General features: G+C 65.5%; 3 protein-coding genes across 3 annotated transcripts; 1 reads left to right on the top strand and 2 right to left on the bottom strand.

Moving 5' to 3' along the window:
* Positions 1-2,437: 2,437 nt before the first annotated feature.
* PPDPF (pancreatic progenitor cell differentiation and proliferation factor) lies at positions 2,438-3,905 on the top strand. Its single transcript, XM_036244689.1, has 5 exons — positions 2,438-2,568; positions 2,995-3,072; positions 3,204-3,281; positions 3,360-3,456; positions 3,534-3,905. Exons 2-5 carry the CDS (start codon positions 3,018-3,020, stop codon positions 3,646-3,648), a joined length of 345 nt encoding a protein of 114 aa, XP_036100582.1. The 5' UTR covers positions 2,438-2,568; positions 2,995-3,017; the 3' UTR covers positions 3,649-3,905.
* Positions 3,906-5,230: 1,325 nt separating this feature from the next.
* On the bottom strand, positions 5,231-13,543 carry PTK6 (protein tyrosine kinase 6). The gene is made up of 8 exons (XM_036244688.1): positions 13,299-13,543; positions 11,146-11,267; positions 10,702-10,862; positions 10,055-10,208; positions 8,861-9,022; positions 7,160-7,341; positions 5,643-5,796; positions 5,231-5,419 (listed from the first exon to the last, which is right to left on the bottom strand). The coding sequence occupies exons 1-8, from the start codon at positions 13,526-13,528 to the stop codon at positions 5,232-5,234; spliced, it is 1,353 nt and encodes a 450-aa protein (XP_036100581.1). The 5' UTR covers positions 13,529-13,543; the 3' UTR covers position 5,231.
* Positions 13,544-16,004: 2,461 nt separating this feature from the next.
* SRMS (src-related kinase lacking C-terminal regulatory tyrosine and N-terminal myristylation sites) lies at positions 16,005-23,173 on the bottom strand. The gene is made up of 8 exons (XM_036246035.1): positions 22,812-23,173; positions 19,673-19,794; positions 19,133-19,299; positions 17,393-17,534; positions 17,149-17,307; positions 16,584-16,765; positions 16,333-16,489; positions 16,005-16,198 (listed from the first exon to the last, which is right to left on the bottom strand). Exons 1-8 carry the CDS (start codon positions 23,171-23,173, stop codon positions 16,005-16,007), a joined length of 1,485 nt encoding a protein of 494 aa, XP_036101928.1.
* Positions 23,174-26,341: the final 3,168 nt, after the last annotated feature.

The raw sequence follows: 26,341 nt of genomic DNA, 5'->3' as shown, positions 1-26,341 counted from the left end.
AGCCTCTTAACCTCAGAGTAGCCCCGTGAGTCCAGCACCCCCCACCTCACAGAGCAGGGGACCCGAGGGGCAGTGGCTGTGGCTGCTGCTTCCCCGGGACGTCATCTGGCCACACAAAGTGCCTCCCACATAGTAGGCATTTATGACTATTACTCCGTAGTGGCATTTTTTTCTGCAAATGGGTATATTACCCACAACAGCTCCAGCTGTGCCCAAGAGCTGGGCAGAGCTGCCACCAGGGAAGGGGTCTTCAGACCCTGAAGGTAAGGGGTGAGGCTGCCGTGTTCCTGATGGGGAACCCCGTGCTCCGAGGGCAGGCTGAGGCGCCCTGAGGGCTTCAGCAGAGCTCTCCCCATGCTCCCAAATACCTGTGGCCAGAGCAACAGTGCAGGTAACTAACGACACAGGTAACTGTACGCCAACAGCTCCAGATGTGAGGGCCTGCTCAGACGCCGGTCTCTTCCCTCCCCCATCCTGTCTTCAGAGAACACCTGTTAGGAAGGTACCACCATCACCCCACCCTCCACAGGAGGGAGCAGGGGCTCGGGAATGGCCGGGATGAACCACAGCTCCAAGCTAGGAGGAGGACCCACCTGAGAATTCCTCCAGGTCTGAAGCTTCCAGCCCCCCAAGGGGCAACTCTGCCAGGGCTGGGGCTCTATGGATTCTTGAGGCCCAGAAGAGGGGTGTCAAACCCCAACTGCCCATCCCCTCTGCTCTCCCAAACCTGCCACAGCTTCCCAGGCCTGTGCCAGCCCAGGGAGCCCAAGGAGACGCGAGCCTGGGCCCCACAGGGGCAGGGGAAGCTTTGTCGGGGTCGCCCCAGGGAAGGAGGTGCTGCGGAGGCCCCGTGGGCAGGACTGCCCAAGCCCGCACAGGGTGACTGCTGTGCCACCCAAGGGAGTTGCTGGGACATCTCGCCCTATGCACCCCACCCAGAGGCAGGACCTGGCTTCAGCCTCCCCACCCCCACAGCCCAGTGTACCAGGACTCCCTGCAGCCCCCGGGCCTTTGCACACCCCCGCTCTGGTGCTGCACCTTCTCAGCCTCCGGGGACTGAGCCTGGAGTGGGCCAGGGTCCTGCTTACCCACCTCTGCGGACCCAGGCCTTGCACTGCCTGGCACACAGTAGGCTCTCCATCAGTTCTGGATGGATCTCAGCCCAGAACCCACAGCAGCGAGGCTAGCACCGGCCTCCAGCCCTGAGAAGAGCTGCCCTGGTGGCCCTCCTGCCCCATGGGGGCCCTAAGTGGCCCCATTCTCCATGACAGCCCCCTGCTGTCTGCCCAGACCCCGCATGGCATGGGGTGGGCTGCCCCGGGCGTCCCCGCTCACCTGTCCTCTCCTCCTGCTCACATGGGTTCTCCGGACCACCCCCAGGGGTACTCTGCACCCCACTCCCAGGGACGGCACCGCCCTCATCCCCCCAGCTGCACCCCTCCAGAGTAACCACCATGCCCGAGTGCCGAACTGGCCCCAAGCCCTCGCCACCTTCCTTGCCGTGGGAGCTGTCCAAGGTCCCGCAGGCCCCAGCTCTGACCTCTCAGGCCTGAGGCCCTGGAACCAGCTCTGTGGAAGGCACATGGGAGGGGCACACCACGACACACCCACGCGCTTGGCCACGGCCACGGGGGCACGAAGCCACGGAAAGGGCAGAGCCCTGCGGCTGAGGGCCCTTCAGTGAGACGAGCCTGGGTCTTGCAGGAACGTTCCACCCTCCTGCGTCAACGCACCGACCACTCTGCCCTATTAGGGACCCTGCGGCGGCCCCTCAAAGACCCCGTGAGTAGGCCTGGCCACCACTCCAATCACAGGTCCTGCCACTATCCCTCCCCGTCCCAGGCCCACAGGCCTCCCTGCTGGGCCTCAGAGGGGTGATGGCACCGGCCCCTGCGCCCGCTCCTCCCTCCTCGGACCTCAGCTCACACCTGATGCCCTCTCTCCAGTCCCCGGCTGGTTTCACCAGCCTGAAGTCTTTGAAGGGCCTTGGCGACCAGACGCCTGGCTGGAGGGCTCAGGGCACAGAGCACCCCCGGGTACCACCCAGCGCCCGCAGCTGGGGGCGGGGGATGCCCCGGGCCCACTTCTGCGCTGGGTGAGAGCGACCGTCCTGAGCAGAGAGGGCCGAGGACGGCGCAGTGCCCAGGGCTGTGGACCGCAACCGAAAGGCACAGGAAGTGCAGGGCGCGGTCCAGGTTCAGGCAGGCTGGACCAGAGGGGCCCGAGAGGCGGCCGGGTCCCGGGAGGAGGGGACAGGCCCTGCCAGGACGGGCGGAGGGGCCGTTAGCCACTGCCGCCCGGGGCGAGGCCCCGACGCGCTGCCCAGGCCACCGGCGTCCGACGGACTCGGGTCCGGACTTCGGCCTGGGCGTGGCCGGCGCGCCCCGCCCCCCGTGACGCGAGCGCGGCGCCCCACATAAGCGGGCGCCTCCGCGCGTGCGCATCCCCGCGCGTCTCGGTCGTTGAGCGGCCCCCGCGGTCCCCTCTGCAAATGGGCTCCGTGGCCTAGCGCCCTCGTTCCCGCCACCCGTGATCGCGCGCCGAGGCCCGCGAGGGGTCGCCGCCGAGGTGAGGGCGGCGCGGTCGGCCCGGTGCGCGTCGCTGGCCGGACGGACCGACCGGCGGACAGACGGACGCGAAGACGGGCGGGGACGGGGCGGGGGGCGCGGGCTGGGGACACCGGACGGAAGGCGGGGCCGAGGGCTGCCGTGGGCGGGGGACGGGCCTGCGGGCGGGGCAGCGGGACGGCTCGGGTCCCCGAGGGGTTCCGGAGCCCAGGTGGCGGCCCCGCGCACAAAGCGCCTTTGTTCCGCCCGCGCGCGGCCGGTTCGGGCCGGTTGGAGAGGGCGGTCCGCGGGTTCCGGAGCCACCGCGGCTCCGTAAACAAACCCGCGCGCCGCCCCTCCGGGAGCCCGCGGGCGGAGCGGGAGCCCGGGCGGGGCGCCCTTCCCGAGGGCGCTCGGTTACAGGGGCTCCCTGACCCCGTGTGCGCAGGTTCCCACCACCCACCAGCGAGCATGGCGGCCATCCCCTCCAGCGGCTCGCTCGTGGCCACCCACGACTACTACCGGCGTAAGTGAGCCCGGGCCCAGCGGCCCACGGGTCTGACCGGGGCTGCCCCCTGGCCCCGAGCTCCAGCCCTTGGGGAGGCCCTGTGTGCGTGGGGAGGGGCCGGGCCGGCGCTGACTGCCGCCTCTCCGCAGGCCGCCTGGGCTCCACTTCCAGTAACAGCTCCTGTGGAAGTGCGGAGTACCCCGGGGAGGCCATCCCCCACCACCCAGGTGAGTGCGGCAGGCCCAGCCCCGGAGGGGTCCCCCGGAGTGAGCAGCAGCACCGTGACCCCTCTTTGTTTCTCGCAGGTCTCCCCAAGGCCGACCCAGGTCACTGGTGGGCAAGCTTCTTTTTCGGGAAGTCCACTCTGCCATTCATGGCCACAGTGCTGGAGTCCCCAGAACAGTGAGTCCACCTCCTGGGGCCAGCGTGGGAAGCGGGGCAGGTGGGAGCAGCCTGTGACCGCACACTCTCTCCCCCAGCTCACAGTCTCCCCGGGCGTCCAGCAGCGTGATCACCTGTGACCTGGCTCGGGAAGCCACAAGGAAGCAGCCTGGTGGCCAGCCCGGCAAAGCCAGCGCCGGGCCCCCATCCTGAGTGGCCACCACCAGCCACCAGATCTCCAGAGGCGCTGGGCCCCTTTGAGCCCCACCCCACCCCCCACCCTGCCCATAGACTAGGCCGGCTGCAGCGAGCCCCACCAGTGGGTTCTTTTATATCAAAACAGCAAACACACCAAAAAGGAAGTCGAGAGAGCCCGGCTCTTCACTACCCAAGCCACATGCGAGCCTTCCTGACACCCGGAACCGTGTGCCTTGCACCAAATGGAAAATAAACGACAGGCAGCCAGCTTCCCTGGTGGTGCTCCTGAGCTGTGGGTTCCAGGTGTGGGGGAGGGCTCAGCTCCTCACTTCCTGGTGGGGGTGGGGAGCTGGTCCTGGGGCCCCCCCAGGGAGATGCTGTGAGTGGAGCCTTGCACCTGGGGGACCAGGTGGTCCAAGAGCTGCCCCTGCCACTGAGGTCACGGGCCTCTAGGTCACGCCACCCCTGGCCCGGTGGCTTTGGGAGCTGTCTGCTGGAGGAAGCCGGTGCCCCCTTAAAACCTTGTTGAGGCCCCTCCACCCCAGGGAGGGAGGTGAGGTCGAAGGCTTCCTACCAGCAGTGTGGGACAAGGCTGTCACCCAGGTGCTTTTCCACAGGTGTGTCACCTCTAGCCCCTCACAGATACTCTGGGCTGGGCCCCCCAACCCAGGAGCGGCAGGTCCATGGCCCCAGGTGCCCAAGACTAAGGCTGGGGGCAGAGGGCGCAGGATGCTTCAAAGGGGCCTTCCCACCAGGAGCAGCCCAGCTTAGGCAAAGTCCCACTCGGGAGTTGGGGGGCTGTGCCATGTGCCTGCCTTGTGTCCACCTGCCCCAGTGGCCAGAGGGAGGACCAGTTTAGGGCTCCAGGAGAGGGCAGCTTAGTGGATGGGGCCTTGGTGTGACGTGGGACTCAGCTGGCCCCTGGGGAGCCCTCTTCCTCTTCTGCCCCCTCCCCACTACTCTGTGCTGTAGATAGCTGTGTCCGTCCATTCCAAAACAACTGGGGGGCTTGTGGCCCCAAAGGGGGCAACCTCTGTCCTGCCTGCCCTTGGGGTGTCTAGTCAGGATGGGAGCAGCCTCACTCAGGCTACCCTGTGGTCCCAAGGCTGGTGGTCACTGGTGAGGCTGGGTGGGCAGGTGCCCCACTTGGCCCTACTAGCTGCAGTGTCCAGACCGGGCCCCCGGAGCCTTTGTCGGTGGGTCCTGACCGCCGTGGCGGGAAGAAGGGACAGCCGCCTGGCCGCAGGATGGTGGGAGCAGTGCTTGGCCATCAAGCTGTCCTTGTCTGCAGAGGGCTGGGGGGGGTGTGCCCAGCCCCAGGACGGGAGGTAGGCAGGGGCCTGGCGGAAAGGGAGAGCATGGCCAGGGCTCGAGGGCCAGGCCCTGCCTGAGCTGGTGCGTGTGGGTCAGTGCCAGGGACAGGTTCAGCCCCTGCTCATGGATGGTTCCGGAGTCAGTTGGGAGGGCCTGGAGTGTTCCTGGTGCCGGTGTCTCAGAAGAGGCCCCTAGACTGCAGGGGTGTCTTCTGCCTGCCGAGCGCACAGGCTGGACCGGGAGCTGCCGGTGTCAGTGCCACCGTGCGGCGGTGGGGGGGCCACTCAGATCGGGTTCTCGTACCTGGTGAAGCTGGACAGCTTCTCCCGAAGGGCTTTGAAGCCCGGCCTCTTCTCGGGGTCCCTGTGCCAGCACGAGAGCATCAGCTTGTGCACGGTGGGTGGGCACTCGGAGGGGCAGGGCATGCGGTAGCCGGAGTCCACCCTCACGAAGGCCTCGTGGTTGGACATGCCTGTGGAGGGCGGGACAAGGGGGCTGTGGCACCTGGGAGGCCGCTGCTTACCACCTGCTGCCCCCCCAGGAAGCCCGGGGTCCTCCTGTCACCCTCTGCACCGCACCCCTTTCTCAGGCTCTCTGGACGGCGCTGGACCCTCAGAACGGAGTCCAGGCACTGGGTCCAGGCGACAGTCCCTCTCACCTTGCCCACAGTCAGGGACACTGTTGGGGCTTAGTACCTGGATAGGGCATCTGACCCCTGCTGAAAATCTCGTGGAGGAGCACCCCAAAGGACCAGACGTCAGATTTGACGGAGTAATGCCCCCTGGAGAGCGCCTCGGGGGCCGTCCACTTGTACGGGATGTTGTGGTCGTGAGAGAGGTAGATGTCCTCCTGCAATTGGACACGCCGGGGGTGAGGCGGTGGCCACCTGCTCCCCTGCAGCACGGGGCACCGGGAACCTGTGGTGGGCAGGTGTCTGGCCGCCCGGCCTGGAATGGGCATGGTCAGGACACAGGCCGCCACTAGGGGGCGATGCCACCCACCTTGGAGACAGACCAATTCACCCGAGGGGGGAAGGACAGGTAGGTGGCAAAGCAGGGGTGTCAGGGTCAGGAAGGTGTGGCTCCTCCCACCAGATATGGGAGCCCAGACACGGGGCAGCTGAGCCCAGTAGGACAGTGACCCCTGGGGAGGGGCCCCAGGCATGTTCAAGTTCATGAGTTCAGAGATGCCAGGAAAAGGCTGACCAGCCCCTGCTGCAGGAACTGGAAGCTGGCAGAGTCCCGGGCGGCCTGCCTCCTGAGGGACCAGGCCCCTAGCGGGGGAGGGAAATGTCGCAATGAGGGGAAACCACAGGCCCAGCCCTGGACCCTGGGACACATCCAGGAGCAAAGAAACGGACTCGGACTCGTGGTGTTTACAAGAATGTGGAGGTGGAGCTGGGGGCGTGTGACTGAGGAGTCGCAGCTCATTGTAGGGGTGTGGCTGTCCTGTGGGGGTCACTCATGGGTGGGTGGGTGTCTGCCAGGGCTGGGGGTGGGGTGGGGGTGGGAGGCCAGCGGTGGGGCTGACCGAGGGACCACAAGGCACGTTGCAGGATTCTGACCGAGTTTGTCTCCCACATTCTTCGCAATAAGAAGGTTTCTTTGGGCCCTGGCCGGTTGCTCAGTGGTTAGAGCGTCGGCCCGTGGTCCAGGGAGACCCGGGTTCAGTTCCTGCTGAGGGCATGTACCTCGGTTGCAGTTTGTGCCCGGCCTCGGTTGGGTCGTGTGGGTGGTGACCACTCGATGTGTCCCTTTCACATCGATGTTTCTCTCTCTCTCTCTCTCCCCCCCCTTCCTCCCTCCCACTCCATTTGAACAAAAAAAACAAAAAAATGTCCTCGGGTGAGGATTTAAAAAAAATGTTTGCCCTGAGCTCACAGCCACACCCAGCTTCCTGGCTGCACGGAAGAGGCCGGCGCAGCACACAGAGTGGAGGACGAGCCAGATTCCTGCTCCCCCCCACCCAGCAGAGATGTGGGCTCCTCCCGTGTACCCCACCAGCCTCTGGGCACCCTTGCTGGCCCGTGTGGCTTCCGTTTCCTCCCGAGGCTCCTGCAGGGGCCGTGGGCCCCACCACCCTCCCACTCTGGAAGGCCCTGTGACCCACCCCCAGAGCCAGAGCCCGCAGCTCCTGTCTGCTGGGGACCCCACAGGAACCCCAGCTGCCAGCACAGGGAGCCTGCTGTGCCCTGTGCCCTCGGAGGCCTCACCTTGATGAGCCTGGCCAGCCCGAAGTCCCCCACTTTGCAGATGTTGTTCTCGCCCACGAGGATGTTCCTAGCGGCCAGGTCCCGGTGGATGTAATTCTGGGACTCCAGGTAGCACATGCCCTCGGCCACCTGCGAGGCGATGTCCATCAGCTCCAAAACGGGCAGGGTTTTCTCATCGGACTCTGCAGAGGCAAAGGGCCCGGGTCAGTGTGGCCAGAGGGCTGTCCTCTCTGCCAACCCCTTCCGGCTCCTGGCTCAGCAGACGGGCTGGAGCAGAGGGCAGAGGGGCTGGGTTGGTGCGTCAGCCCTCGGACCAAAGAGTCGCGGGTTTGATTTGGTCAAGAGCACGTACCTCGGTTGTGGTTTGGTCCCCGGCCCTGGTGGGGTCATGCAGGAGGTAACCAATGGATGTGTCTTTCTTACATCAATATTTCTCTCTCTCCCTCCCACTCTGTCTGAAGATAAATGGAAAAATATCCTCGGGTGAGGATTAAAATAAATAAATGAAATTGGGACAGTGGCCGGGTCGTGTGGCTAAGTGGATGGAGCGTCTTCCCAGGGACTGAGAGGTCCTGGTTCGATTCCCGGTCAGGGCACAGGCCCGGGTTGCGGGTTCGATCCCCAGTGGGAGGCGTGCAGGAGGCAGCCGATCCATGTCTCTCTCTCACACTGATGTTTCCATCTCTCTCTCCCTTCCCCTCTCTCTAAAAAATCAATTAAAAAATAATAGTAATAAACAAAATCGGGACAGTGGTCCACTCTGTCTTCTGGAAGGCGTTTCTGTGTCAGCATGAACACTTTTCACACACATCTTAGCGCTTCCTTCCGGGAACTAAAGTGAGGTGACGGGGACCCAAGGTGTACGTACGGAGACCGCCCAGCCCAGTGTGATTTTTTTAAGCCTCACCTGAGGAGGCTTTTCCATTGATTTTTAGAGAGAGAAGGAGGGAGAGAGAGATTGATGTGAGAGAAACACGGTTGCCTCCCACACAACCCTGACTGGGGCCGGAGATGGGACCTGCCACCCAGGTGTGTGCCCTCGTCTGGGAATCGAACCCGTGACCCTTTGGTCCGCAGGCCGACGCTCTAACCGCCGAACCAAACTGGCCAGGGCCCCAGTGTAATTTAAACGATGGAAAACCCCCAAAACCCCAAAAAGGTCCAACAGGCCGTCGGCTACCTGGACGCCGCGCACCAGTGTTCACTGTGGAACGTGTCATCTCTGGAGGACAGTGGGCGAGGGCCCCAGTGGGCTGGCCTCCGTGGGCACTGGGCTCAGAGCCCTCCCCAGGTCGGTAGCAAAGCAGCTTCCCAGGTGCACACATCACACCGATGTCTCGTCCTACAGAGCTCACCTCCCCGTTCTGACCTCTCCGACCCCAGGCCTCTCCCGCCCCCAGCCGCACCTCAGCTCGGTGGCAGACACCGTCGTTAAAATGAAACCACGGGCCGGTCACATAGGCTGATGGCTCTGTGTGTAGGGACCAGGGGGCTTTTCTTATATTTGCCCTGTCTGTTTTCTCAAATTCCCACCGTGAGCGGACGGTGCCTTTATCACAAGACGGTTCCTTAGACAGGAAAGGCCTGAAGGAGCACCGAGCGCCCCCGGCCACCCAGCGCGTGGTGTGGGGGTGCCGGGGTTCCCTCCTGTCCCCCCGAGGAGGCGTCCCTCTGACCCCAGCCGCCAGCACCCCTGCTCACCCCGCAGGAGCTCCAGCAGGCTGCCCTTGGCCATGAGCTCCGTGATGATGTACACGGGGTCCCCCACGGACGCCACGGCGTACAGCGCCAGGATGTGCTTGTGCCGCAGCTTCTTCATGGCCTGGATCTCCGCCTGGAACGTGTGCTGGTGCAGGAGGTCGTCTGCGGGGACAGGCGGCATCGGTGGGCGCAGCCCCAGCCCCATCCTCAGTGCACATGGTGCCCCCCACCCCCGCACAGCCCGCTCCCAGGGCCAGGGTGTCGGCAGACACGGCCCCGTGGCTCCCCAGCACCCACCTGCTGCCTCTCTCGCTCTGACCACACCCAGGCACCCTCGTGCTCACTCTGGCCCGCACCTGCCCAAGCTGACGCGCAGCCGGAACGCCCCCCACGTGTCCTGTGCGCCCTGGCCCCTGACTCCGGAATGTGGGTCCCAAGGAAACTGCAAACCAGCCTTTCGGATTTCTAGCTTCCTAGTGGTTTTCGTGGATTTCCATCTACGTGAAGAATTTAATATGCCACCCTGGCCAGTGTGGCTGAGCTGGTTGGGCGTCGTCTCGTGGATGAAAAGGTTACCGGTTCGATTCCCAGTCAGAGCTCATGCCCAGGTTGTGGGGTTGATCCTCAGTAGGGGGCGTGCAGGAGGCAGCCGATGGATTTTCTCTCTCTCTCTCTCTCTCCTCTTTCCTTTCTCTCTAAAAATCGAGTTTTAAAAAACTTTAAAAAAGAAATAATCGCCCTGGCCGGTTTGGCTCAGCAGTTAGAGCATCGGCCTGCGGTCCAGAGAGTCCCGGGTTCGGTTCCCGCTAAGGGCAGGTACCTGGGTTGAAGTTTGTCCCCAGCCCTAGTTGGGTCGTGCGGGAGGCAACCACTCGATGTGTCCCTTTCACGTCGATGTTTCTCTCTCTCTCTCTCCCTCCCACTCTATCTGAACAACAAATGGAAAAATGTCCTCAGGTGAGGATAAAAAAAAAAGAAATAACATAATAAAAACAGAATTTTAAAAAATTCATGTGCCCTTTACAATAGATGCATCTTGATTTATAATCGAGAGGACAGGCCAGCTCCATCCCACGCAGGCCGTGCTGGGTGTGGCACCCGGGACAGCAGGGCCCTGGCATTGCCTTGGCCCCACCCAGCGAGCGGGGGGGGGGGGGGCAGTCAGGCAGAGCCCCCTGGCCTGGGGCCACTCACCTCGGGCAATCACCTTAATGGCCACTCGGACCTGGTCTTTCCAGAGCCCTTCGAAGACCTCCCCGAAGTAGCCGGACCCCAGCTTCCTGCAGAGCGTGAACTCCTCCCGAGGCCTCTCCCAGGCCGCGCAGTGGGGCAGGGGCTCCGGCTCGTGCTGCAGGGACAGGCAGGGACACGGGCAGGGAGGGGCGTCACCCCATCGCCACCCAGCCCACCCGCCGGGCACTCCCTCTGACCCAGCAGGGGAGCCCTGGTCATCCTCAAAGGTAAGGCTACCGTCAGCTGGGGAGGGTCCCAGGGCCCAGCAAACGGCTCTTCTGTGAGCACCCTCGCCGCCTGCTCTGGCCTATGACATTGGTCCAAGTGCCACTCAGACAAAACTGCCCAGCTGCTGGTGGGGCACAAAGCTCTTGTCCCAGGGAGACAGACAGTACACGGCAGGGGCATCGCTGACTTCTTGCAACCCCAAAGATGAGAGGGACTGGCAGAGGGGGGACCCTCCTCTGACCCACCCGCCACCCCCAGCTCTGTAGGACCTCAGCTTCCAGGCAGCCAGAGGCCCCCCCGAGGCCCATGCGTGACCCTGAGGGTCTGTCATTGAGGAGCGAGGGCTGCAGGTGGTGGGGTCCTGAGGAGGGGACGCCTACCTTCCTGCAGGGCACAGTCAGCTGCAGGCCATGGGACAGGCTGTGCGCCCGGTGGTGGCTCACGAGCTCGGCCAGGCTGGGGAAGGACACAGCTTCGCTGAGGTGGAGCCGGCCAGCACACCGCCAGACCTTGTAGTGCCGCACGGCCTGCTCGTCGCGCACTGGAGGAGGGCACAGGCGGAGGGGGGACGGTGAGCAGGCGTGAGCGCCCCGGCGCCACCCCTCCCTGCCTCCCGAGGGTTCCCCTGAACCCCACGCCCGGCACCCTGCCCGGTGGTCCTCCCGGTGGCGAAAGAGAAAACCCAGGCCCAGGACCACGGGGACAACCGGCCACCGCAGCAGCACAGCCAGTTGGAGGGGTACGGGCTCTCCACGTGCAGGAAGACAGGGTTCAGGGGCAAGGGACAAGCCCGGCGACCCCGGGAGCCTGGAGGGGCTGCGTACCTGAGAGGACATAGTCTGCCCCCGGCTTCTCGCTGACCCTGATCAAAAAGGCACCTCGTGCGTTGCCCTCGGCCTGCAGCCGGTGCACAGCTTCCGACCGGGAGATGCTGCCAAAGAACCACCTGGGGGCAGAAGGGCCGGAGCCCACGCTGACCCCACGCTGACCCCTCCCTGCCCTCCCGTCCTAGCCAATCACCTGACCCCCAGCTGCCTGCTGATACTGTCTCTGACCTGAGGCCCTTTCTCTGCCCATCACAGACTCAAATGTCCCAAGTGTCTGGTTCCAGAAAGGCCCCAGTGACCGGGAGGGGGTAGAGCAGGCACCGCCCACCACTCTGCCCAGTGCCCCCGATGTGTGGTCAGAGCCACCCTGTCCCAGGGATGTGCCACCCATCCCGTGGGACCACATGGCTGTGACTCTGTGACCACCTTCTTAGACCTGGGCTGCAGACAGGCTGTGCTCTAGCACGGGGACCTGAGCAGGCTGTGCACACCTGTCTGCACTCACACATGCATTCGCACACTCACACACCATTTGCATTCACACGCATGCATTCACACCTGCACTTGCACATTTACACACCACATGCACACTCACACACCACTTGCACCCTCGCACACATGCACTCTCACACACATTTGCACACACATGCATTCACACTCTCACGTGCATTTGCACTCTCACACACACCATTTGCACCCATACACATGCATTCACACACATTCGCAAACACCCATTTGCACACAGGCATTCACACTCTCACACGTGTGTTTGCACACATCATCCACACATGTGCATTTGCACGCTCACACCATTTGCACATTCACACACATGCATTCACGCATGCAATTGCACCCTCACACAACACTTGACCCTCACACACATGAACTCACAACACATTTGCACACTCACACGTGCATTCACACACTCACATTCACACACACTCATATGCACACAAGCATTCACACATTTGCACACACCTCCATACACGTGCATTTATACACTCACACGCATTCACACACACATTTGCACACACATCTGCCAATCCCAACACACCAGCAGCCAGCACCAGTGCATGGGCGAGCCCTGGACTCTGGGCTGCAGGGTGGGGCCTGCAATCTCCCAGGTGACTTCTACTGCCAACTGCTCTGCCCTTAGCACCCCAACTCCCTGGGGCACCCCTGGAATGCAGCCCCTGCATGGAAGGCCACTGCCCAGCACAGACCCGTTCTGCACACCTCTGGGGGCTCCCCTGCTCACCCCCCACTCTTCTTCTTGAATGTGCTATCTCAGGGCCACAGGTCCTCCTCAGCTGGGCCCACCCTGCATCACACCCCTCATGAGACCCCCGCCTTCTGAAGCCGACTTGCTTCAGGTTGACCTTGCTCATTGCCTGTGTCCCCTCAGCAGGCGGCCGGCCACCCCCACACCTGCTCACTGTGCTGCCCGCACACAGCGAGAGCACCATTGAGCTGGGGCCCTGGTCAGGGAGCACAGGCCGGCTGTGGGGCTCCCTGCCGGACACCCTGCTCCCAGAGCTCAGAGGCACCAGCTCGGGTCTGTGGGTTGCCCACCGCAGACTGCCCCTGTGATTCAAGCATCCCCTTGGGGTGGCCACCGCCTCCCAGAGACACGTTGCTCGTGATGAGGCAGCCGTGAGGGTGCAGGGAGCAGACACCCACAACCCACACCCGAGCAGGGCATGTCGCAATGACCTTCCTCCTTCCTAACTAGGTCGTACGTCTGGTTTCAGTTGTTTGGAAGGTGAGCCAAGCTGGGCTCCCCGAAAGGCCCAGCCCTGCCTTCGGTTCCCACACAGACCCCGTCAGTGCTGGCTGGCCACGCGGACACCCACGGCAGCCTCTCCTGTCCACTCTGGGTCCTGACCACGGCTCCACCATGCGGAGCCCAGGGCAGGGCCCCCGGCTGTGGCTCAGCAAAGCCCAGCCACACCCCTGGGATGAGGATGGTGGGGTCCAGCCCCAGCTGGGGCCCAGGAAGCCGAAGCCACAAGTCCCGCCCTCCATGGCCAGCCACACCCTGGCCTCCCCCGAGCCCGGCCACAGGGGTGCAGAGCTCTGTTCCGAGGGGGCCCTGCCCAGAGCTCGCAAGGTGCTGCAGGCCCGGGGAGTGGGAGCCCTGGGGCACTCACAGCTCAGACTCCACTGTCTCCATCTCGGCCAGGTAGTTGTGGGGCACGTAGCCCTCGGCCAGGGCCCCGCCCTCCGCGTCCAGCCGGGTGGCCCACCACCAGTCCTCCTCCTTCCTGGCCACGTGGAAGAGGTCCCCTGCCCGGAAGCTCAGCTCCTCGTCTGTCCGGGCCTCAAAGTCCCAGAGGCCCACGTACCTGGGGCCCGGGTGCACTTTGTCCCGAGACACCATGACGGCTAAAGCGGCAGGACCTAGCCCCTGGGCCTCCCTCCCTGCCTGTCACTGGTCTGCTTGGAACTCCAGAACACCTGGCTGGCAGGTGTGGTGGGCGGGGCCCACTCTGACAGGCCACACACCCCACACCCCACCCGCCCTGCCGAGGAGCCCGCCCACTTCCCGGTGAAAGGCGGCTCTCTGAGCACCTGGGCTCCACTCCAAGGGCCTGGCAGCCCCACCTGTTCTACCCACTGGGGCCAGGTCAGTCTGGGCATTGCTCTTGCTACCTGCTGTGGAAATATGCTCACCCAGCACCACAGGGCCAGACCTGAGCCGAGAGAGAGAGACAGAGAGAGAGAGAGAGAGAGAGAGAGAGGGGAGCAGCCGATCAGGCAGGGCCCTCCCGGGTCCACCTTAGCAGAGCCTGAGTCGTGGAGAGTCTTGGGTAGGGGCAGAGGCCATGGATGAGGCTTTCCCCGACCCAGGGCCACTGGGACGGAGGTGGGACAGACGGACAGCAGGCTGGAGCCCAGCGGGAGCTGCCTTTCTTCCCTCCCCAGAGATTCTCCCAGGTCCAATGCTCCCTGCTCACCATGGAGCCGGCACACACACCCTGACCGTGGCAAGAAGTTGGTGTGGCCCAGTGTCGCATCCCCCGTGGAGCAGGTGCCGGGGTCAGGGTGCTCTGCCCCAATGGGACAATGAGGACAAATGAGTGTGGCTCCTGCCCGTTGGGACCCCCCCTTTCATTCAGGAGAGAGCGACAGCCCTGCTCAGCTCACCTGGAGAGCAAGAACAGGAGCGAGTGTGAGGGTGTGAACACGTGTGTGCAACTGCAGTCCGTGCACAGCCTGCTCTCCACAGGGCCACACATGTGCTGTGCTGGACAGCCCAGCTCGGTTCTGACCGGGCCAGGAGGGACGGGGCAGCCGACTGGGGAGGGGCAGGGCTCAGGGGACGACCGCCGGCCGTGGGCTGCTTAGCGTCTGCTGGGCCCAGAGGCCCCAGAGCACAGCCCCCAGCACGGGGCTGGTGAGACACCGCGGTGACCCCAGGCACACCTGCCTCTGGCCGGTCACACTCACTGCAGCTCCCAGTGGGGGGGACCCTTCCTGGTGGCTGGAGCCCCTGCCCAGAGGAGTCCTTGGTCCCCCAAACCGAGGAGCTCGGCTCCAGCCCTCACCTTCTGGGGCCTGCACACCCAAGCCAGCCCCTCGGGCCGGCGCAGGGTGGAGGGGTCAGCAGCTGCTGGGCAGGGTCCCAAGAAGTTCAGACAAACCCTCTGCCCCCACCACCCACCAGGGCTGGGGTGGTCCCAGCCTAGGGTCTGAGGCGCCAAGGGCTCCGGCCCTCCCCACAGCCCTGCCCTGGAGCCAGGTGCACCTGGGCCTGAAGCGGCCGGTTCCTACCTCACCCGTGTGCTGCCCTCCCTCCCCCAGCCCACCCAGCTCTGAGCAGCCCCAGGGGTCACTCATCTGCGCTGGGGGGGCTGTGATCAGCGGTACACCCGAGGGCCGGCTTTCGTGTGTCTGTCCCTCTGTCCCCACAAGCCTCTGGGGCACAGCGGCCAGCGTGGGGCTCCCAGGAGGATGGGGTTGGGGACCCCGAAGGCAGGTCCCACCCACCTGGTTCTCCTGTCCCCCCCGTGTCCATCCGTGATGACCGGAGCCAGGACCCAACGGGGTACAGCACCCACCTCCGCATCCAGCACCTCACTGTGGCCTGAGGTCAGCAGCGAGCCGGCAGCTTCCTCATCCCCGAGAGCTGACCCCAGTGCCCGCCTCCCTCAGCACCCAGCCCCCTCCTGCCCGACGGCACTGCCAGGGGCACCAGGCTTGCACCTCCAAGGAGTCACCAGCCCCCTAAACGGCCACCCAGCCATCGGGAGATAGAAGAGGCTGTTCCCAAAGCTCCTGCCTCTGGCTCCCTGTCTGGGCCCCAAGATGCCCTGGGGCCAGCTCTCCCTCTGTCGTGATGAACCAGCTGGTGGGCCCCCCATTGCTCCTGCTCTGCTGGGGACTGAGGCCCACGTGTGACGCATGTCTGTGCGTGTCTGACTCAGTATACACGTCTTTATTGCGTGCACAGGGTCTGTGCACGAGGAGGCGGTGGCTGTGCCCGGCCTGTGCCCAGTGCCTGGGGCCGGCCTAGGAGCCCAGCACCAGCCCCTTCAACAGGCCCCAGTGGGACTTGGGAGAAAACTGGGGAGCCACACAGGCTGCCCTCAGCCCTGGGAGGAGTCCCAGGCGGGAGGGACCTCAGCCGGCTCAGGCTCCGCCCCTTGTCTGCGGAGTCCCACCCTCGCCAGGGACGGCCATGCAGGGCGAGGACTCCAGCGGCCTCCTCTGAGTGGGTGTGTGTCTCGGCCTGTGTGCACACAGCGTGTGTCCGCCTGGGAGGCCCACGCCAGGGGCTCCTGTGGGAGCCGAGCAAACGACCTGAGGGTCGGCTCTGCGGGGGGCGAGGCCCCCGAAGTCCGGCGCCCCCGGGGTCACGTGAGGGCGGGCTGGAGGCGCCTGTGCATGAGGCCCAGCTTCTCCTGCAGCTCGGCGAAGGCTGGCCGCTCCTCGGGGCTGCCTTTCCAACACCCCAACATGAGCACGTAGGCCTCAGCGGGGCAGGCGGCGGGGCGCGGCAGCCGGTACCCCCTGGCGATCCGCTGCAGCGTCTCCCGGTTGCTCAGACCTGGGGAGGAGACACTGTGGATCCCTTCCCGGCCCTCGCCAGACCCGCGGCAGGGGAGCCTCGAGGCTGGGCCCCTTCCGGGGTGCACGGTCCCCAGGCAGGTGTGCCCTCCCCTGGGCTGCCGGGCGGCTCACCTTCGTAGGGACACTGGCCGTAGGTGAACACCTCGTACAGCAGCACCCCGAAGGACCAGACGTCTGACTTCTGGGAGTACACGCGGTAGTTGGCGGCCTCGGGGGCCGTCCACTTGACTGGGATCTTGGAGCCGCTGCTCGGGGAGTAGACGTCGTCCTGGGGAGAGGACCCCGGGGTGGGTGGGCGAAGGGGTGCCCTCCGTCCCACCTGCTCGCTGCCTGCGGGGTCAGCAGCCCCGGCCAGCACTGACCTTGAGCAGCCGGGCCAGGCCGAAGTCGGCCACCTTGCAGGCCAGGTCGTCACCCACGAGCACGTTCCTGGCGGCCAGGTCACGGTGCACGATGCGCCGCTCCTCCAGGTAGCTCATGCCCTCGGCCACCTGGCAGGCAAAGCCCAAGAGCACGGGTGGGCTCAGGGCGCGGCCCTCGGGGCCTGCGGGACAGCTCGCGGTCAGGGCGCGGCTCTTCCAGTCACGACCCTCCGTGCCTCAGCTTCCTCATCTGAGAGGGGGTGGGCCCTGCGCGGCTGCGGCGACCACTCGGGCCAGCTGCTCCTTGGCAGCCCGTTCTGGGTCCCCGACGGAGAGAGACAGAGAAGGGCCCAAGTGGGAGGGGGCACCCGGGCGGGGCTGGGTCTGTGCTGACCTCGCTCAGGGGCTCAGGGCGGTGACACAGCTGGACCCTCCCCCACCTGCACTCCACCCAGCCAGGAACCGTGCTCTGCCAGTGGTCCCAGCCCAGCCCAGAGGGCGCAGGTGGTTGCCCTGAGGCAGGTCTGCTGCCCCGACAGGCAGGCAGCCACCGGGCGGCACTCACTGCCCAGGAAGGCCTGCAGGTTGCCCTTGCGCATGAGCTCGGTGACGATGTACACGGGCTCTCCGGCGGAGCACACGGCGTGCAGCTGGATGAGCCGCTGGTGCCGCAGGCTCTTGAGCGCCTGGATCTCCTGGGCAAGGTCCGTGAGCTTCATGTCGGCTGCGGGAAAGGGCGCTACTCCAGGACCTGCACCCCCCCCCGGGGCTGCGGGGCTCCCAGGGCAGGGCAGCGGGGCCTCACCCACCTGACTTGATGACCTTGATGGCCACAGGGACGGAGCTGAGCCACAGGCCTTCCCACACTTCCCCAAAGTAGCCCTCGCCCAGCTTCCTCTGCAGGGTGAACTCTGAGCGCGGCCGCTCCCACGCGTCCTGCGTGGGGGGCTCCTGTGGGGCGGGGGGCGCTCAGTGACTCTGCCTGTGCCCTGGCAGAGTGGCAGCGTCTCTGGGAACCAGGCCTCCACCCCAGCATGTGCTCTGGCTGGAGCAAGGGGCACCAGGTGCTGACCTCCCCGGGCCCAGCCCAACTGCTTCCAGACCTAAGTGGCACCTTCGCTGGAGAACATCCATCCACAAACACTCATTACTGCCCATCAGGCTGTCATTACCGGACCAGAGGAACTGGGTCGCGGCCTCAGCCCCTCGGCAAGGCAGCCAGCCCCTCTGGGGCTGTGGTGGAGAACTGCGGCTCCACCCAGGTGTGGACCCCAGGTGTGGATCCCAGGAGTGGACCCAGGTGTGGGTCTCAGGTGTGGATTCCAGGTGTGAACCCCAGGTGGGACCCCAGGTGTGGACCCCAGGTGTGGATCTCAGGCGTGGACCTCAGGTGTGGACTCCAGGTGTGGACCCCAGGTGTGGACCTCAGGTGTGGACCCCAGGTGTGGACCCCAGGTGTGGATCTCAGGCGTGGACCTCAGGCGTGGACCTCAGGTGTGGACCTCAGGTGTGGACTCCAGGTGTGGACCCCAGGTGTGGACCTCAGGTGTGGACCCCAGGTGTGGACCCCAGGTGTGGATCCCAGGAGTGGACCCAGGTGTGGGTCTCAGGTGTGGATTCCAGGTGTGAACCCCAGGTGGGACCCCAGGTGTGGACCCCAGGTGTGGATCTCAGGCGTGGACCTCAGGTGTGGACTCCAGGTGTGGACCCCAGGTGTGGACCTCAGGTGTGGACCCCAGGTGTGGACCCCAGGTGTGGATCTCAGGCGTGGACCTCAGGCGTGGACCTCAGGTGTGGACCCCAGGTGGGGACCCCAGGTGGGGACCCAGGTGTGGACCCCAGGCGTGGATCTCAGGTGTGGATCTCAGGCGTGGACCTCAGGTGTGGACTCCAGGTGTGACCCCAGGTGTGGACCTCAGGTGTGGACCCCAGGTGTGACCTCAGGTGTGGACCCCAGGTGTGACCCCAGGTGTGGATTCCAGGTGTGGACCTCAGGTGTGGACCCCAGGTGTGGACTCCAGGTGTGACCCCAGGTGTGGACCTCAGGTGTGGACCCCAGGTGTGGACCTCAGGTGTGACCCCAGGTGTGACCCCAGGTGTGGATTCCAGGTGTGGACCCGAGGTGTGGACCCCAGGTGTGACCCCAGGTGTGGATCTCAGGTGTGACCCCAGGTGTGGACCCCAGGTGTGACCCCAGGTGTGGATCTCAGGTGTGACCCCAGGTGTGGACCTCAGGTGTGACCCCAGGTGTGACCCCAGGTGTGGATCCTCGGGATCAGCATCTCCTCCCTCAGCTCCTGCCCTGGGCTGGGGCTGCCACAAGCACCTTCCCCAGACGTGCCCCACACTGGCTCCTGCTGCCCTGCAGAGCCTGGCACCCGCCACCCAGGACTCTCAGAGGAGAGCAGACCTCGCTCTGGGGCAGGGCCCCAACCGGAGTGTGGAGGGCTCATGAGGTGTGGGCTCCCAGGCCTCATCGGACCCCTGCTGACCCTCCGGGCCGTGTATCAGGCCCTGCAAGGGCTGGCGGCAGGGCGGGGCCGGCCCACCTGGGACACACAGGGCTGCAGCAGCGGGTTCTGGAGCGGCTTCCAGTGGGTCTGGTAGTAGGTGAGCAGCTGCTCCAGGCTGGGGAACCGGCGGCCCTTCTGCAGGTACAGGCTGCCGTCCGCAGCCGTGGAGATGCGGTAGTGGCGGACTTTGACCTGGGTCCGGACTGGGGGGTGCAGAGATGGAGGCTGTGCCCAGACTCTCCACCACCCCAGCAGGAGATGCCACCACCCTCCTAGGGGCTGAGACCGCCAGAGCCGTGTGGAGGAGGAGGCAGTGCGGGCTGGACGGGGCCCCTGCCAGCTGTGTGCCCAGGGCCCAGAGTGGACGCTCAGTGGGAGCTGGTGAGTGAGCGTCTGCGAGGTAATGCGAGGGACGGGATGGCCCCGTGAGCTCATGAACCATGAGTAGACAAACACGGGAAGTGACCAGCAGTGGGCGCTGCAGGCCTTGGGGTAGGTACCCTGAGGGCAAGAGGGTTCCAGCCCGGAGGGAGCTGCACAGGGTGCCCTGGGGGCAGGGGTGCCAGGGCCTCGTACCCGACAGCGAGTAGTCGCCCTGGCTGCTCTCACTGGGCCGGATGAGGAAGGCCCCTGGAGCGTTGGCCGGGGACAGGAGCAGCTGCTGGGCCTGGGTGCGGCTGATGCCACTGAAGTACCAGCTGCAAAGAGCAGGTACAGGGGTCACGAGGCAGGTCCAGCCCTAGTGACCCCTGCCCCGCACTGGTCAGAGGTCCTGTGTGTTGGCTCTGGGCCCCCTGCCCCAGCCCCCAGTGTTCAGCCTCCGGAGTCGTCAGGGACCGGACAGGAGGACCGCTTGGGCCGCCAAGGAGCTGACAGCCACCAGCAGTGACCGCGTGAGGTGAGACTGTCCACTCGCCTCGGCCACAGGCTCGCAGTCAGCATGGCCATAGGCTGAACCTGTCAAACTCAAGACAGCTGAGCCCCTGCGAGAGAAGGGGTCCCGGGGACCCAGAGCGCCCTGCTGTCGCCCGGGCGTGTGGGCTGGGCTGCAGGCGTGGCTTGGAGGGCCACCGTGCCACCCGGCTGGGATGGCCCGCGTGCTCAGGAGGTCACAGGTGGGTGGGAGAGGCAGCCTCAGCCCTGGAGGGTCTGGGAAGGCCCTGGAGGTGGTGGCCTGAGCCGGGCTGGGCAGAGGCTGGGGAGACGGGAAACTCAAACATCGGTGTCCACCTCTGAGGAGCCCTGCCCAGCAAGGCCAGCCCGAGCCCTCGGCCCTCTGCTTACCCAGCGCACCTCCCACGGAGGCCGCCCCAGGCGCCAGGGTGGCAGAGGTGCAGGCTCCCGCTGCTCAGTCTGTGTGGGTTCCCAGACACGAGGAACCCCACATTGAGCATGGGGTGGGGCGGGACCCACCTGGGGCTCCCTCATCTGACACCTCATCTGGGCCAGCACTCTACCTGAGTCAGGCAGGTGTGGCTATTGGCCCCACCCCATCACCTGTGTCTGTTCCCCAAGGCCCAGGTGGGGAAAACTCACACCTCGGTCAGTTTCCCTCCCGGGAGCCTCCCGACTCCTGGGGTTCCCAGGGACCCAGTGGCAGGACGCCTGCCCTCAAGGCAGGGACTGAGATGTTCGGGGACAGCCTGATGGGCACAGCCCCTCACCCACCCTGAGGGACGGCCCAGGGACCTGGCTGTGGGGGCCCAAAGCGTCACTCAAAGCAAGTCAGCACAAGGTGGTGTGCCCCCAGGAGAGGGGACGGGGGGGGGGGAGGCACAGCTGCAGCCAGGGATCAGAGCAGGGCCTAGCAGGAGAGGGGGGGACCAACCTGCACCCACCCGGAGCTGTGGGGACAGGGCTTGGACCGCCCTGGGGTCGGACCGGGCTGGAAAGAGGGAAAATCGCACAGAGGTGGGTGCTGGTGAGTGGAGCAGACGCCCGGGAAACGCTGGGAGACAGATCAGCAGGCAGGGCGGCAGGGGAGGGTGGGGGACCCGTGGACCTTACATGGGTCCCCAAAGACAATGCCTGGGGGGCAGCACACTCAGGGACACATGGGAGGGGGGCAGGAGGCACAGCCTGGGGCTGCCAGGCTCTGTCCACGTTCACCGAGGGCCTCCTCCCTGCCTTCTGGGGCCTGCTGGCCGGGGGAACGTCTCCGGTGTGGAGGGGCCAGAGGGCCTTCTCAGGACAGCAGAGCCACCCTGCCGCCCAGGGCCCAGGGGGATGAGGCCCCGCAAGGATGCTCTCCGGTCCCTCCCTGGGCGGCGGGGTGAGGGGCTGTGGGCGAGATAAGAGGCAGCCCAGCCTCAGCAGCATTCGAGCAAGGAGGCCTCACCGTGGGGGTTGAGGGACCTGCCCACCCAGCCGGTCTGGCCCAGGGACAGGTGTCTGGGGCTAATGACCCTGTGAGTGTGGTCAGCCCTTTCATCTCCAGCCCAGGCAGTCATTAGCTCTGCCTCTTGGCAGCCCCTCCCTCCCCCAGCCCCGCCAGCCCGTTCCAGGGCAGTTCCGGCTTTGCCCTCCACACCTGGAGGGACAGTGGACCCCTCCCCCTCGGGGTGGGTGGGAGCCAGAGGGCACCTTCCTCAGACTCAGGCTTCCCCCCAACCTGTGAACCCCCAGAAGGCTGGCAGTGGCCAGTGCTGGTCCACAAGGACACGTCCAGGGCTCAGGCCTGGCCCGCTGGGCGCAGCACCGGGGCCACGTCAGGCGGAGGTCTGCGCAGCGGGCAGGGCAGCAGAGCCCACCTTAGCTGCCCGCTCACCAGCCAGCGCCTGGCTTGGTCTCACTCAGCTCACCACCTCCATGCACACAGACCCCCTCGGCCCCTCGGCGATGCCCCGTCCATCTAGATACCGGAGACCACAATGACACAGCCAGCCGCGTTCAGGGGAAACACCGGTCAGGGGCATGTCCAGGCTCCGGGTGAAATGCTTGAGGCCCGTGGACCATGTCCACTGCCGGAGTGGGCACATAGCTGTGCCAGGACACTCCCCTCCCCTAAGGACCTGGAGCTTGAGCTGAGAGGTCACCTCCTCCGAGGAGCCCACCTGGAACCCCCCGCGCTCTGCCTTCTTCCTTCCGTGATGACGAGCTGGCATGCAGACTGCCAGGTAGCAGGGCGGCTATGTCCCACTGGAGACCCCCTGCCCTCAGCACCTCGGGTACTCGGGACACTCACTGGGCTCCCCCTACCTGTCCACTCCCCAGACAAGCCTCTCTTGGAGCAAGCCCAAAGGCCAGAGTTGGGTCTGCCCCATACCTGGCCCAGTGTGGGTGGGGGGCTGGTTGGATGAGGACGGATGAGAAGAGCTGACCCCGCTATGAGCCTTCACCCCCAGTCACCACCTTACTACTTCCCCTCAGGCACAAGGGGACATCTGATGGCCTCACTGGGAGCTCCGGGAGGACAGGGCTGTTATGTCTCCCTTGCCCCTTGCTGTCCACGCAGTGACCACTCAGCCCACCTTGTGGAACCGGAGCCTCCGAGAGCCCCGTCCAGGGCCGAGTCCCAGCGTGACCTGCCAAGGCAGGTGTACGGGTCGTCCCATGACCTGACCAGCACCGTCACCGCTGCCCAGGCCCCAGGGTCCGTGCTCACCCCTGTGGCAGAGCCTGGGGGAGCCCGGCTGCTGAGTGCGTGAACGACCCCACAGGGGTCCTGGACGGCCCCAGGCTCACGCATTCCTGACTCAGAGCAGGCAGTACTCACGGCTGGTCTGAGAGCATCTCAGGGGCGGCCTTGGCCACGTAGGCGATGGGCACCAGCCCCACGCTGGGCCGACCAGAGAGCCTTCGGGCAAAGATGCAGTCGTCCTCCTCCCTGAGGGCGTAGAGCCTGTCCCCGCGGCGGACGCTCAGCTCATCCGCACAGCGAGCTGTGAAGTCGTCCACCGCCCTGAAGAGCTGCCCGGGCGCCGGGGCGCTGCAGAAGGCAGAGGCGGGGATCTCCAGCTCGCTGTGGGCGGCAGGGCCCGGGAAGCAGGGGGTGCTGTGGTCCTGGGCGCCCGCCGGCCAGATCTTGTCCCAGAAGAAGGACAGGAAGGCCAGTCGCTTCCTGAGGAAGGGCTCCATGCTCCACGGTGCCGAGCCTGGTGCCCACGCCGCACGCGGGGCCCAGCAGAGGAGGGACTTCTGAAGGGGGAGAAAGTGGAAGGGCCGGTGGGACGGCAAGTGTCAGAGTCTCGGAGCCTCGGAGCCTCGCTGCGTGTGCGTCCCAGTCGGTGGGAAGTGTGGGGCGGCAGGTCACTGCAGGCGCCCCCCAAGCCCCACGAGCTGGGACAGGCATGCACAACCCCCTGCCTGCCTCCAGGCTGGCATTCAGACCGGGTGGGGGGCGGGGTGGCCCTCTAGCCCCTGGGTCACACGACAGCTGCTCCTCGACCCCTAGGGTATCCGGTGGGCAGGACTTGTCCTCCAGTGCTCAGAGCTACTGTGGCTGGGGCAGGAGCCCTCCCTCCACCAGCCTGGGGGTGGGGCCTGGGTGGGGTCTTGGGGGAAGCCTTGAGGGGAGACAGCCCCTCCCCTCCTCCCCTCTGCCCCTCCCCCAGGCCCAGGCAGGTGTGGGTGGTGCTGAGGATATGAACCCAGTGCCTGTGGCATAAAGGGGTGTGGGATAAGTCTGGCACAGGGCCAGCACCCCTGCAGACTGCAGCAAACTGGCCCTGCCCAGGTGGCCTGTGCTTCTGGGTTGGTGGGGAGAGCAAGGCCTGGCCAGCCGGTCCTGATGGGGTCCTGGTGGGGGATTCCTGCCAGGTGGTTGCCTTTCTCCCAGTGTGTGTCTGCCCTCACCAGGGTGTCATTAATGAGGTCACATCTCCTCTGATGGCTGCAAACTGTCCTTCCACACCCCAAACCCTATCCACACCCAAAGGTTCGCTTTTCCTGGTGAAAGGGCCGAACAAACAAGCGTGACAGTCATCCGCCAACTGGCCCCAGAGGCAGCAGACCCTTGTCTGTGAATGTACCTGGGGGCTCCCCACCACACACCTGGGGGCTCCCCACCACACACCTGGGGGCAGCTGTGCAGTCTACAAACTGGTGTGACAGCCACACAGTGAACTGGGGGACAGGGGCCCGGGGAGCAGCTCTGTGCAGCTGAGGCCCGTCCTGTGTGTGGGGGAGAGACATTGACAAACAGAGTTGGGGGGGGACGGGAAGAACTCACAGTCCCACCCACGGCCTGCTCCCCTGAAGGCAAGTCTGCCTTTCTGAGGATGGGTTTCTGTGGACTGGGTTACACAGCTCCTCCCCCCAGGAAGCCACACCTCTGGCCCAGCAGGTCCTCCTCAAGGAAGGGAGGGCCCCACTGTGCTGACCACACCCGGGGTCAAGTCCCGGGAACGCGACACATTCCTCCAGGAGACTCCCTGCTCCCCAGAGCTGGAGGGCCTCTGGGGCGCCAGGGCAGGCAGGGAGGGAAGGCCCTCTGAGCTAGCCCCCACTCCGGGTCCCCAGGCCTGCTGCCAGCCCCCCAACAAGCCCAGACAAAGACCCCCATGGTGGGCTGAGGTCCTCCTCCTACAGGAGAGGAGACCAGGCCTGTCCATCCCTCAAGGTCAGAGCAGAGACGCTTCTAGCAGGAACCTGTGCCGGGAACTGGGGACCCCTCCCAGCTGCCAAGAACCCTGGACCTGCTCAGTGTCTCCCAGTGATGAGGACGGAGTGTCCGAACACAGCCCCTGCCCCGGGAGCGGCTGCTCCGAATCTGTCCAGGTCCGCAGGCTCTGCAGGGAGTACCCACAGGCCAGCTGGGCCCAGCAGAGCAGCCCCGGGACCCCAGAGGCCTCCCTACCCTGTGTCTGCCCTGGGGAGACAGGCCCCACAGCCCTGGATGTGGTCAGATGGCAGGACCACATCCTACTCTGAGGCCAGGTGCTGACCTCTCTGTGCCTTGATTTCCCCATCCGTGAGCCGTGGTGAGGACTCAGACCAGGTCTGCTGGGGTGAGCAGGCAGCTCCCCGGCTTCGGCCTGAGGCTGGAGCCCGGTGTGTGCAGGGCACAGGGTGGGGTGTCCTGCGCAGGGGCATTCCCCTCCCCCAGGGCTGTGACCAGGCTCCCCGCCCTCAGGCTCCAGGGTCGCTCTGCAGGGGCAGCACAGCCTGGTGGCTGCCGAGCTGGGCGAGATGGAAACAGTCGGGCCCTGGGCCGGGCCTTCAAACACCTCCGAGAGGAAGAGCAAGGACCACCGGGCTGCACACAGCCTGCGGGACAGGAACTGGGCCGAGAGGGAGTCCGATCCCCAAGGTCCACGCTGCCGGGCTCTCCGTACACAAGGTTCTCCGCGGAGACTAGTGGCCACCTGGGGTTAAGGGGGTACGGGAGTGGGCGAGGCTGGGAGAGGTGGTGTGGGGTCCCTGGGGGCTGGGGTCCTGCCTCTGGGTGACAGTCCCTACCCTGCTAAGGTCTTACCTAGACTTTCCACAAGAAACAGGCAATGGGTTCAGGTGAGCTAGGGGGGTCTTCTTCTCCCTCAACCTTCAGATGGCACCCCCCTTTCCAAGCCCTTGCTCCTCAGACCCCTAAATAACAACAGCTCTCACTGCTGAGTTAGGGCCCAGGGCAGACCGGGCCCCAGGGCAACTCCCCATGCGGACCTCCTGGGACCTCTGCCCAGGCCTGATCTGAGGATGGCTGATGGGCAGCTAGCCAGATGGGGTCACCCAGAAGGATGGGGGTGCAGTGGAGAGGCTCTGGCCACAGAACAGGCTGGGAGAGGACTCGGGGACAGACACCCTATCCTGGAAGGGGCCCACCGCTGACCTCCGGGGAGCAGACAGGAACGGCACAGGGCATCCCTGCCTCCTCAGTCCTCCCCAAGGTGGGCAAGGGGGTGCCTCGGGGTGTCAGACTGACCACTGCAGGTGGGAGACCCAGGCTGGCTGAGAGGTTCCAGGGTCCTGAGCCCACTTGGCTATTACAGGTGGGTCTCCAGAGGCTGAGAACACCGAGGGGCTGCCTGGAGCTGGGAGACCCCATCTGTCTGGACCCGGGCAGCAGCCTGGGAGAAGGCCTGCGGTCTGCTTACTAGTTCACACGGTCCCTGCCTCATGGCAGCTCCACGGAGGGTTCCCAGGGTGGCACTCAGCCAGGGACGGAGCAGGTGCCCCCCTCAAAATAACCCACAAGCTGCAGCCCCCGCACAGAAGGCAGCCATGGAGCGCTGTGGCCGAAAGACGACTCGGGCCGATCAGAACCCAGGCCCGGCCTGTTCCCTCTGCCGGGACCCTGCTGCGAGCCGG

This window comes from Molossus molossus, unplaced genomic scaffold (genome assembly GCF_014108415.1).
Source record: "Molossus molossus isolate mMolMol1 unplaced genomic scaffold, mMolMol1.p scaffold_m16_p_6, whole genome shotgun sequence".
Taxonomy (NCBI): Eukaryota; Metazoa; Chordata; class Mammalia; order Chiroptera; family Molossidae; genus Molossus; species Molossus molossus.
Note: the sequence above shows the minus strand (reverse complement) of the source record. Positions and strands in the feature narration are given on the sequence as shown.